A 12,409-nucleotide genomic window follows, 5' to 3' on the forward strand; every position below is an offset into this window, starting at 1 on the left:
CGAACTTACCATGTACATGCCTAAAATATAGAAGGTTTTTTTAACCATGACTTATCTGTCAGACAGCCCCAGCCTGGAAAGCGTCCCAGTTATTGCCTGACTGATGCAGCACCAGAGTCAGGCTGGAAAACAACTGCAAATTCATGCGTGTGGCTTCTCAGAGTGCTGGGTTCATAGGCTGCAGGACAGGACCACCCATGTTCAGTCACACCACTGTTCCAGGGATAACCCTGTAATGGCACAGTCAAGGGATTTGATATCACCAATGATTCTGCGATTCTGTGACATTGGTTTTACCCACCATCAGGGACCACTTCTCTAAAGGTGAGCATGAGCCACCTCCTCCTTGCAGAAGGTGCTATGCAGTTTGGCATCCTCTCTCACACCTAAGGTGGCTTAGGTGTCACAAAAAATTATAGATGGATAAAGATAGGCAAACCCTCATTTCCCTTCCCTGCACCTCACAGTTCAGGCAAGACACCAGAGAAGGGCTTGGTGAGCTAATGATGCACACAAATGTACTTGCACATTAACACCCACACTCCAGCAGGGACTAGTTATATGCCATTGTCCTACAGCTTCTTCTGGGCTGACTCTGTTCCCTAGACTGCCCAAGTCAGCTCTAGTCAGCAGTAACTTGTTATCAACTTTCCTTTATTTGGCTGTGCAAAAACTTGAAAATCAGCCTGTACTTGCAGTGAAAACCAGAAAGAAACAATTATTAAATAACAAAACTTTAACATTTCCAAAACAAGTTAGAAATCACATTTATTTTTTGGGGGGGGGACAAAACCATGGCAAGGAAAGGGAGGGGAACCACCAGAAAGGACCAATAGCTAGGCACAAACACATACAGTTAAAGGAAGAGCACAGGCTGCAACACTTCTGACCCCAAAGTTACAAAACTTTTGCCCCATTGCTGAATGGCAGCTTCAGTGGGAAAGGACAGAAAACCAGCCGTGTCCCATCTGCCTCATAAAGACCTCTCACATCTCAGACTCCCATCTCAATGGGAAAAATCCTTCCCAGACTGGGGTTACTCTAGTGGTGGTGCTAACAGCCCCCAGGCACCCCCAGCCCTCCCAGGGCTCACAGCGGGAAGGCGACACTAGGGCAAATTGGACCCGGGATGCACCAGCCCGGCAGGACAAGGCTGGCCCAGCTCTCTCTCCCTCAGCACCTAAACACTGCCACCTTCCCCAGTGCACCTCAGAGCACCCTTCAGCCTTTGAAGCATATGCTGGAGTCGACTGTCCCCTGCCTGCCCCTGCCAGAATGTGCAGAAGTAAAGCAAAGCTGCCTCTGCCCCCCCATTTTGGTGACACTGAGCCACTGACAGTCTCCACCCAGCTGCTCCTGTGCTGCCTGCGGGCAGCTGCCACCCCAAGCACTCAGTGTCACATGTTTGTCACTCAACTCATAGCCTTTGAGGAATGTTTGTACTGAAAGGAGACAGTGCAGCACCATAAGGAAAAGAATTATCATCTCACTCCTACCGTGGAAAATCCGATTCCTGTGGCAGCCTTAAAAAACGGAGACAGGCTGAGTCACCACCAACACAGCTCACAAGATCCAAAAATCTTCTAAAGAGAATCACAGGACAAGGAAACAACAAGAACAACCACCTATGGTAGGGTGTCACTGATGCAGAGCCTTGACACGAACACAGAGATAAAGGACTCCCAGGGAAGCGTGCAGCCATCCCACCAGCTCCCTCACCTGGAAAAGAAGCGTTCAGTTTACCCTGCATTTTGCTGGGGTACTCACAGACCTCGTTGGATGGTATTTACAAGGCACATCTTAAATCCGTTTCCGAGGGATTCACAGCACAACGTCAGCACGGTATAAAACAGGGGCCAAATGACAAGGGAAGAGAGGGATGCAACATACACCTCCCCATCCCTTTTGATCCCAATATGTGCCATATGCAAAATATGTTACTCTACCATGCATTTCTAGCTCATTGGGCTAGTTTAACATCAACATGCCTCACTTCTGACTGTCAAAGTTGTCTTATGTGGTAAATACCTTGCTCCTGCAGCGCTACCTGCAGCCCCAGGGCAGCTGTGCCAGGGACTCAGCTACCTGCTGCCAGGGACAGAGCCCTTGCCCTCTCCTCACCTCATCCTTCTTCCCTGCAGGTCTGCCCCAGCTGCTCCACGTGCAAACCTCCCCTGAGCAGAACAGGACATGCGTAGCAGCAAGACTTGCCTAAGAGATGCTATAAATTGCTGCTATCTGTGCAAACAGCACAGCACCAAACAAGCCTACATGCACAGGCAGATGGCCAGCTTCAGCTTGCAGTAGCTAAACCATTACACTGAAGGCACTAATGCTTGCACTGATAAACAATCTCAGCACTATAATCAATGTTTCTGCCAAAGTCGTACACCCAGGCCCCAGGCACCCTCCTGCTGCAGGAGGCCAGCTGGTGACGGTGCTGGTTTAGCTCACAGGTAATCCAAGCAGGACCCTGGTGAAAGGGCACCAAAAGGGGAGCAAAGCCAGTTATCACCCTACAGCCCCCACCTCTGTCCTGGCCACAGGCAGCAAGCAGTGAGGGCCAGATCACAGAGGGTATGGAGCTCGGATAAACACCCTGCACACAGATCCCTGGCTGAAACCTCCACTGAGTTTCTTCTGCAGGGCCTGCGAAAAAATGCCTTGAAATCTCCTAAGAGGAGATTTTTTTTTTCTTTCTCAGGAAATTTCTGGCAGGTCCTTAGTTTATGTCTGGGACTGGCAGGCCACCACAATCCCCCTGTCATGCCTGTCCTTGGATGGCAAAGACATGGCAAAGACATTGGGTGGGCAGGGAGCAGGAGGAACTGCCCAGCTTGTTTCAGGCTGTCACCTGGGGCTCCACAGTTTAGCTGCAGCTCTGTTATCAGGCAAAGCATCAAGGAGCTGCCCAGTTTTGTTTGTTAGTGAACCTGTCAGCTCGTGGCAGTGCGGCCTTGAAGCCACGGGTGTGCTTTTCCTTATATTTTCTTTTTTTCTTTTTAAATGAGGTTAGAAGGTCTGACACCTCGTGTCTTTTCCCTGCTGAAATTTGCCAGACCGATTCTTACACACAAATGAGACTATGGGATGCAAAGGACAAGTGTCACAGGCTTCAGGGTGGAACAGCAAGCATGTCAGGTCAGTCATCAGTTGGATCCGGGAAACAGTCTGAGGCATCTTCCTGGCTTTCCGCATCAACTATGACCTCAGGGTCTGGCAGTTCCTCAGCTTCTATCTGCACTGCTAAGTTTTCTTCTGCCAGTGGCTGGGGCTCAACGCCTTGACCAGTCTGGGCAGCATCTGGAAAAAGGAGAAATGGTTTATATTATTGCCCATGCCATGGCTCGCCGTCCTGGAACTATTCATTTACTGAGCTGTCCATCGTGTCTCCAGGCACCCGGGCACTAAAGATCTCTGGCCTCTTAGTACTGAAGTACTTTAGTACTTTTAGTACCAGACCTTTAGTACCAAAAAAGCCAAATCTATTCACTTACATCTGAATAATTAAAGGTGGCTAACAGCACACATTTAATACATTCTCACCTACTTTCCACATGCACCTCCACTTTTTACTTAATTGTAAAAAATTTAAATATGGGCTACTTTTTTAGTCAAACTGACAATGTGTTAATTTTTTATTAAAAGATCTACACTTGAAGTATATTAATATTAAACAGTGACCTGAAAGGCTTTTTTTTTTCTTTCTTTCTTGCTCTATGTTCATGAGTAGCTTTTAATATTTTGAAAGCAGAGTAAAGCAGCATCCAAGGTTAGACATAGAGCACAGCTGAGCTGCGGGAGGCTGTGCACGGTACAGTGAAGGACATCAGAAGTGGAGACAGCAGTGCTGAGACCAGGCTATGACCTGTGTAATATTGCTCCAGTTCATGATGTCTCTGCTAAACCTACTTCAGCTCATGACGGTGCATTAGTAGGGAGGGTGTTGCCAGCATTTTTGTTTGTGAAACAAAATCGTGGGCAACATCAAGCAAAAAGTGGGAGTATTAATATCAAGCACTTACAGAACAGGAGATTTCTGAAGGGTTTTTATCGCTGTGCTCTCTTGACCATATTGTGCTAAAGCTGTAGGGGGTTTATGCTCGGTTTCTTTGAAGAATTAAAAATATTCCCACTTCAGTCTCAATTTAAGGAAATACACAAGCCTCTGGCTCTGATGGGATTTAGCTGTGTTTATAGCTCAGCATTTTTGGTTCATGCTGTCTTGAAGATGAGTGCTTACAAAAACAATGCTGATTTCTATAAAATGTTACTGATGAGAAGGGGAGAGGGGCGATAAAATTGCAGGAAAAGTGCTAAGTTTCGAGGGGTTACTGTTTTTGAGATATGTGTTTTAGCACAGGTGATCCTGGAGTAGATAGTTACTGGCAGTCCCCTCTATGGGGTGCTTATGGGATGGCTGCTGGTACATCTCAGAGCTGAGTGGGGGTGAGAGTTACCCCTGTGCAGGAGCTGAGCGAGAGTAAGGTGCTGATAAATGACTTGCTGCGGCTTCTGTCATCCGGGCAAAACGCAGCACCTTCCTTGTGCCCCAGACTCCTCTCTACAGTCACCTCCACCCCCACCACCCACAAACATACACTGTGTCCTTCATCCTCCTAAACAGGGTATCTGCCCCACTTCAGAAAAGTCGCTGGACGCACCAGGCTTTGGAGGGCGGTCAGCTTGGGCAGCTTGAGCCTCGACGTGGTCTCCATTGGGGGGGCTCTTCACACCTTCACTGGACACCACTGACATGGTTAGTCCGTCATCCTTCTCCTCCTCTGTAAAACCAAAACTGCAGACTTGAAGGAAAGAGGCCCCCCACAGCCCTCCAGCCTCAGCACGTCCCTTGCAATACCAGACCACCAACACCTTTGTGCCTCCTCCTCACGCAGCACTGGCTCCCTTCCCAGAGCAGACAGATGCCAAGGACAGAGGGACATTGCCAACCTGTCACAGACCAGCTTGGCCATGCTGGCAGCTTCACAGCTTGAGGTGGCCTCACAGGGGATGGGCAGATTGCACTCAGGGACTGGTGCTGACAGAGGACTGCCATCAGAAACCTTCGGGTCATTCCAGGATCAGACTGGAATGAGGCTCAGTTTTCTTGCCCGTAGAAAAGGTTTTGCTGTGGGTTTTGTCTGGCCAGGAGCACATGGTGGCAAGTGTGAGGTGAATAAAGGGAAAGGAAGGTTTGATTCAAGATCCCCCTGGTCATAACAGTTGCCTATCAGCAAGCAGATTACTGCTCCACCAGGTTGAGGGAGGACGGGCTGGAGGACAAGCAGCCACCCAGCAGAGAGCAGTTTACTCTGAGGCTGTGTCAACCCCAGCCTGCATAAACACAGTCCTCTCTGAGACTCATTCCAGGGGGTCACAGCAATCTCCACTCACCTGAGGGCACGGGGATGAACTTGTGTTTCCTCTTCACGCAGCAACATATGACTGAGGGCACAACCACCAGCAGGATAAGCACACCCACTGCACACCCTGCCAGGATGTAAATGAACCAGGGGTACTGCAGCAGGTCTCCTGCAAGAAGGACATGGCATTGTTAGGCACCAGAGTGGACAAGTTTCTTTCTTCCAGGGGGAGAAACCCTGCAGCTGGATTAAAGCATGAGGGCAGCACTGTTGCTCTGGGTTGGATCAGGGAAGCTGGTACAGTGAACTGTGGCAGAGCATGAGTTACATCACAGTGTTTAAGTATGGTCTTTTCATTAGGAGAACAGGCCTGTGTGACTACGCTGTGTGCCTTATTTCTGCCTGCTCTGATCAGCAACATCTGAGATAATTTCTAAGTTTTAATCAAGATTAAGAGGGAAGGTGGTGGTTTAAAAGACAGTACATTTCAACAAGTGTTATGGAAACAAGCAGCTGAGAAGAGGAGGGAGACCTAGGGAGTCATCTGCTGCTGAAGGAAAAGCTGCAGTCCACCCTCAGAGCTTGTATTAGGCCCAGAGAATCCGCTCAGGACAGCCATGAAAGGACTGCTCCAACCTCAGAGCAGGTCTGAGCAGAGCCTGCACTCCTCAGGCACCAAAGGCTGCAGCCACCAGAGCCAGAGCTGTAGGAAACCGACTCCACTGCTGCTCAGAGAAGGATTTCTCTCTGTTCCCCTGCCCAGCCGAGATGATGCAAAGCCCCCAGCAGGAGGCGAGGGCTGCAGATGGCTGAGCAGAAGGCCACGCACAAGTCAGTGGTAATTATTACCCAGCTCAGCGTCCCTTGCTCAGGGTTGCTTTGACGGGTCAGACCTGCACGTTCGCTGCTGCTGAGCAGGGGAGCTGGTAGGGGGCATCACACACTTGCAGGAAAGAGAAACTCATCCAGACTTGTTCCTTCACCGAGACAATTTGCTCCAACCGGGGGCAGCCAGGAGGAAAACTCTCCTTCTCATATGAAAAAACCCCATACAATTCCACTATCGCTGCAATATAAATTCCTTAAAACTCCTTAGGTAAGCCTATGCCATCCTTTTCTGAATCATTTAACTTGTTTTCAGCTGCACACATGCCTGCACAGCACAGCACTGCAGCAACCAACAGGATCATTTGGAGCTTATTTTCAAGCCCTCCAAAGCACAAATTGCTCCATATCTCCAGAGGCTGGGAAGGATTTCAAATGTTCCAAGTCATACTACACGCTGTCATAGTCAACACAACTCACCAGGACAGTAAAAACAACAGTGTGTGCTCCTGTGTGTGAAACCACATGTACTCATGGTATTTTCAGAGTCCTTTTTCCAATCTCTTTTGCCAAGTTAAAAAAAAATCATGCCCAAGAGAAAACTTTAAGCAAATCAGAAATAATTTCCATAATAATTTTTTTTTCCTTTTTGATAAAAGCTTAGAGAACATTATCAAAGGCATGAATATTAGTTGGATTTTTTCCTGAATTTTTTTTCCTAAAAATTTGCCATTCATTGAAAAGGTCTTTTTGAGATAAAATATTGTGTTAAAAATAAGCAATAAACAAGTAATGAACCAATAAATGTCTTTTATATATGTTGACTTGTTAAGTTCTGAACCCTCTTCTTTAGATCTCGAGTGTTCAGAGCCCTTTGATGCCTGGAAAGTTCACAGCATTTCTGCCAAATTGTTTTATAGTAACAATTATTCAAAATCAATCATCAGTCAACAGGTTGCCCAAATAAGTGTATTTACATAGATCTTCCACCTACAGTGGAAAAACTAAATTCAGCCCTTGGCCTGGAAATAATAACCCACAAAAATAATGACTTAGTCATTAATTAATTTACTCGAACTCATTTCTCCATTCTTTTTACTAGTATTTAGAATTGCTTCAGTTCACGTTTTACAAATGTGGCTGCATTTGGTGACTAAAGTAGAATCACTGCTGCTTTCTTTCTCTCAGAGCCTTCCAAATACACGTTCGTGAGCACGTCCATCCCAACAGAGCCACCACTGAGTTCCCCTGGGGGCTCTTCAAGAGGAAATGGGGAACTGATATCGCACCCAGGGGACTGGGCAGCCACCCAGAACCAACGATGGCAACTGTCAGCACTCACATGGTTTGTCACAGGGCTCGACTGAACAGCTCACGGGCGTTCACATCCTCGTTCCCCACTGCCGCGGCCAACTCGGGTCCGGCTGCGCCGAGCGGCCTCCGGCCAATCTCACCGGACAAAACCGGGGTCGCTGCTCCACAGCCACGAACGCCAAAGCTGCACAGACTGGCCAGCGGTGCCAGTGTGACCAGGCACAAACAGCCCATGGCGTTTCTGCTGGATGCCAGCATGCTGGGTATGGGGTTTGGGCCAGTAAGTTTGCTTTCAAACCGACTGTATGCCAACCACAGAAGAAAAGACAGTGTCTGCTGCAGTGCTGGAGTGTCTCTGACAATTTCTAAAATGCTGGGTGCTATTAGAGAGTACAATTTCTCTAGCAGCAGGTAATTAAATTAATTACGGCTAAATTAGTCAAAAACCTTGTGGTTAAATTATGCATGTAGCTCTGATGTAACTCTTGATAACCATCTTTGCTGCCACAGAGCAGAATAACCTTCTCTACTGCAGGTGCAAATGAAATTATACCCAAGGATCCAGATTTTCTGTCTCATTAAACTATGGCCCCACTCAAGCATTTATGAACAGTTTTCAAATGGATAAAGTCCCAGCCTTCTCGCAGTGCTACATATCTGAGCAGGGACATTCCATAAGTAAAAATGACTTGTGTCTCTACCCACTTCTGATGGTGTGGGGCTGATGGAGAAACATTAGCATAGACTCACAAATCTTTGTGTTTCTGACCTAGATAGGCAAAACACCTTAGCTGAGTCCAGGAGCAACAGGGTTGAACTAGCAGAGGTGTTTTTATAGGGATGCAAAGAAACTGGAAGGCCATCAGGGTCATGGATGAATGTTAGAGTAGAAAGCAGTATGTGTTTCTAAACTGGCACTGAGAATCAGTGCACAGAAGGGTGCAAGGTCTCTATCACTGGGAAGCAGGAAAACAGACAGATAGAGATTCATCCTTGCTGCAGAGCTGGGTAAAAGGACCTCCTGAACAAACTTTCATCCCATCAGTGATTTTAGGCTGTGTCAGTCCAAGACACAGGAGGGAGAAGGAAGTCAAGAGGTCACTTTCTGAAGGCAGGATGTGCTAAGTCTGGAAGGCAGCTGCAAGGGGACAGAAGAGTTCAGCATTTTGAGGACACGGACAACTCCTCAGTTTGCTGCCGGAAGAGACCAAGAGGCAGATTTTCTGGTTACTCACCGTAGCTACAAGACAGAGCAACAGGCCTGGTCCTTGTGACGCTGCTCCCGTGGGACACCACGCACACAAATTCCCCGGGCACGGTTTTGTCCAGGCGGACCTTCCTCCCACCGTCCGTAACACAAGCCCCGGGGGCACTCAGCTCTTTGCCGCTCAGCTGCCACCGGAAGGTCATGCTCTCGGTGCTGGTCGCATTGCAGGACAGCTCTGCAGTCCCATTAGGGAAGCACTGGATCCCAATGGTCGGCTCTGGTCACACACAGCATGGGACAATGTGAACAGGGAGGAAAGAGAGAGGTGAGGCGCAGACTCAGCAGCAAACATGAGCTGAACAGGAGCTTCTCTTACCAGCAGTCTCAGTGCCACTGCATTTACTGTAGCCAGGAAGCACAAAAGTAGGTAACCAGACCCTTCAGTGCCTGCACTCAACCCTGAAATGCTTAACAGTGCCCTCTCCCCAATCCTGCTAGGGACTCTTTGGTCCCTATTTTGGGGATGCGACAAAAATCTGGCATCTCTTCATTTTCCTTACTGACACTGAAAAAAACCTCCAAAAATAAAAGCCCCTGATCTGAGAGAATTGTGGAACTATCCAGAGAATCTGCCAGCCAGAGGCTTTCTCTGAAATCAGCAGATAACCATAGCTTCAGAGCAGACTCAGCCCTTTCCTCCACCAGAGGTTTGTACTTTTGCTATCACTCTGCCTCTTCTTCCATTGTAGAGAGGAACTAGTGCAAATCATGCTCAACATGGGAACCAACACCAGATAACTGCGGTGAGAAAGGATACCCAGACTATGAATTCTTAAAATGAAGCAATGCACCATTGCTCTTACTACATTTCCCTGAATTTCTCTCTTTCAGTCTACTACAAGGAGCAAACCTATTTCCTACATTTGTCACTTTGCAAATACAAACTAAACAGAGAAGTGGTGTGGTTTTTTGACAGCAGGAGTAAAATTAGAGAACATCCATCCGTGCAAATAAGCTCAGAAATCACTTTCTTCAACTGGGACATCATCTTCAGTTAAAACTCATACCTCCAGGAACACCTTTGCTGTGAAATTGTTTCCCTGCCTTAGGTGTGCCAACAGAACACAAGGAGGAAACAAAAGCCCCAAAAGCAAATCCACTGAAATGGAGGTTAAACCCAGGACTTCTGTAGTCTTTGCCTACTTCCAGTCTAAGCTCCTGATCTTCGTGCCAAGGAGTCACATCTTTGACCTGCTCTCCACCGCGGTTCCGCCTGTTTGCACCCAAAAGGGGCGAGCGTTCATTTGTCTTCACTGAGATCAGTTTGCTCAGACATTTTCATTACAGTTTCATACGCTTCAATTTGTCTTGGAAGCCTGTGTAAGTGAAAGCCCTGCAAAAGAACCGGTGGAGATGAGGACCGGAGCAATGGTCGCTGGCTGCCTGGACCATCATTCAGCAGGGGGACAAACCCATTTAAGCCTTCTCCTTATTACCCCAAGCAATGAGCTGGATCCTGTACAGAAGCGACTTTTTTTCCGTCTTCACACCCTGCAAGTGGATGAGCAGGCACACAAAAGGGAGCAGGAATTCCGAGGCCACAAGGAGAACAGTGGGGAGGCTGGCACGGGTGAGGGCTCTGGACAGACCCAGAAGATGCTGACCTCCAAGCTGCTCAGGGGTAGCTAAGAATCACTCATAGATGCCTTTAGCATTTCTCCTCAGCTGCATGAAGCAGGGGGAAACCCCAGCACACCTCAACCCAGACCTGCACAGAAGTCCAGTCCCACTTTCAGAGCCAAGTCAGGCAGGGTTAACTCCTTAGGGAAGTGTGTCCACAGGCAGCAAAATGCTGTTGGTCAGTGGGAGCTTTTGTGGGAGCCATCAGGAATAGCGCTCTGGAAACAGACTGAAATCTCCAGCTACATGCCTACGTAGCATAAGCTCAACTTTACAAACACTTCATGCTGCTGCCTCTTACATCATGGAAAACAGCCCAGAACTCAACTTACTGGCTACTTCAAGGAAGGATCAACAGACAGGAGAGACAAAGAGGATGCAAAGAGCACGTCTTAGTTTACACTGACTACTACTGCTCTCTGAGTGTACCAGAAGCTTTAAAAAAGCTTCTTCCAGAGGCATCTGTAGCTCCTGCAGGCTCAAGCAATTCCTTAGGACGAATTTTAGGGCACCAAGCTTCCAACCAGGCTCACAAGTTCAAAAGTTATTTGTTGCTAAGAAGGCCACTTACCAAATACTTCCAATGCAAAATAACTGGTGGTGTTGGGAAAAACAAATTCGTATTTTCCTTCGTCCTCTTTCTCCACACTCTTCAGCTCTAGGGAGCCATTCAGCCAGTTCAGGCACCTACTGGCAGAATTGCCGCACTTGGCCAACAAAGCATCATTTAAGACAGTTGTCGAGCACACCCCGTCCCCCTTGCTCATTCTGGAGAGGGTCTGCAGGCTTTGGTTTCCCACAGAAAAGACTGCTGAGCCGCCGCTGAGCACACTGATCTGGGTGGCAGAGCCTGAAAGGAGAGGCACAGAGCGTGGGCAGCAAGCTTGCCATGTCCATCCATCCCCTCTCGGCTGCCTCCCAAAAAGGCAAATGCCCAGGTGAGACGTAAGAGGCACAGACCCAACCCTAGTGACAGGTTGGATCACCAGTGATTGAAAATCAGAGGAGTGGGAAGCCTTCTGTAAGGGTCAGCTTCCCCCCACCTGAATAACACAGGAATGGTGTGCACAAAAAGGGAAACAAAAGGCTGAACAGCTGATCCTTTCTCTCCCCAGATTTAACATGACCATCTACCACCCCCCATCAGAGATGAGAGACTGTGCAAAGAAAGATCCTCAAGGCATCAATGCCATGGATCCTGTACAGAGGGTAGCAGAAACAACAGCTGCCTGCACAGTTGCTTCTCCCCAAAGAGTAAGGTAGCAGCTTTAGCTGGAACAAGTCTCACAGTCCCCTGACACATTATTAAGTTGCTGTCTGCAACTTAAAATTCAAAAGATGGCAGGGCAAGAGCAGCTCGAGGACTAACCCAAGGTCACACCAAGAATTAGGAGCAGGACCACATTGCTCTCCAGCCAGCCCCGTGTTGTACAAGGACTTTACATTCTCCGCTGAAACGCTCTCACGGACGCAGTACACCCAGAAAGTACAATTCTGTTAGTTATCGTTCGTTTACCCAAAAAATAATCTGTCTTACTTTGGTCTGACTGCCCCGTTCATGCATTAGCGGTTACACTGTTTGATGTCTCCCCAAACCTGGTGGAGTCCTTAAAAGATCTTGGAGCAAAATTAAGGCATCTGCTCGTCTAGACAAATCCGTGCCATCTCCATAAAGAGAAATCCCACTTACCATGAGTAACAGTTATTATCACCAGCAAGCACTGCAGAGTCAAAGGAGAGCCGAAATCCATTTTAAAGAGCGCCTTGCATCATATGCTGAGAGGACGATCTGGCTACAGAGCTCAGTGAATATAGTGTTCAGGAAATGATGTCAGAAGCAAGAGTGGGGGGAAAAAAAAAAAAGAAAAGAAACTCCATGGTGGACAGGTTGAATGATGGTTCAAAATAGACCTGCAAGGTTTTGGGTGACTGAGCTCGGGCTGAACCAACACAAGCCACAGTGTGCTCTGCAAAGTCCCGCAGACTGGAGATAACTGCGTGTGTGAGAATAGGGCTG

At 48.0% G+C, this 12,409-nt stretch overlaps 1 protein-coding gene across 1 annotated transcript; it reads right to left on the reverse strand.

Annotated features, from left to right (window-relative positions):
- Nucleotides 1-783: 783 nt before the first annotated feature.
- Nucleotides 784-12,186, reverse strand: LOC127467838 (uncharacterized). Its single transcript, XM_051780279.1, has 6 exons — nt 12,083-12,186; nt 10,964-11,242; nt 8,741-8,989; nt 5,398-5,535; nt 4,665-4,784; nt 784-3,303 (listed from the first exon to the last, which is right to left on the reverse strand). Exons 1-6 carry the CDS (start codon nt 12,141-12,143, stop codon nt 3,143-3,145), a joined length of 1,008 nt encoding a protein of 335 aa, XP_051636239.1. The 5' UTR covers nt 12,144-12,186; the 3' UTR covers nt 784-3,142.
- Nucleotides 12,187-12,409: the final 223 nt, after the last annotated feature.

Source organism: Manacus candei, unplaced genomic scaffold (genome assembly GCF_025592945.1).
Source record: "Manacus candei isolate 608988 ecotype Guabito, Panama unplaced genomic scaffold, ASM2559294v1 h1tg000014l, whole genome shotgun sequence".
NCBI classification, from domain to species: domain Eukaryota; kingdom Metazoa; phylum Chordata; class Aves; order Passeriformes; family Pipridae; genus Manacus; species Manacus candei.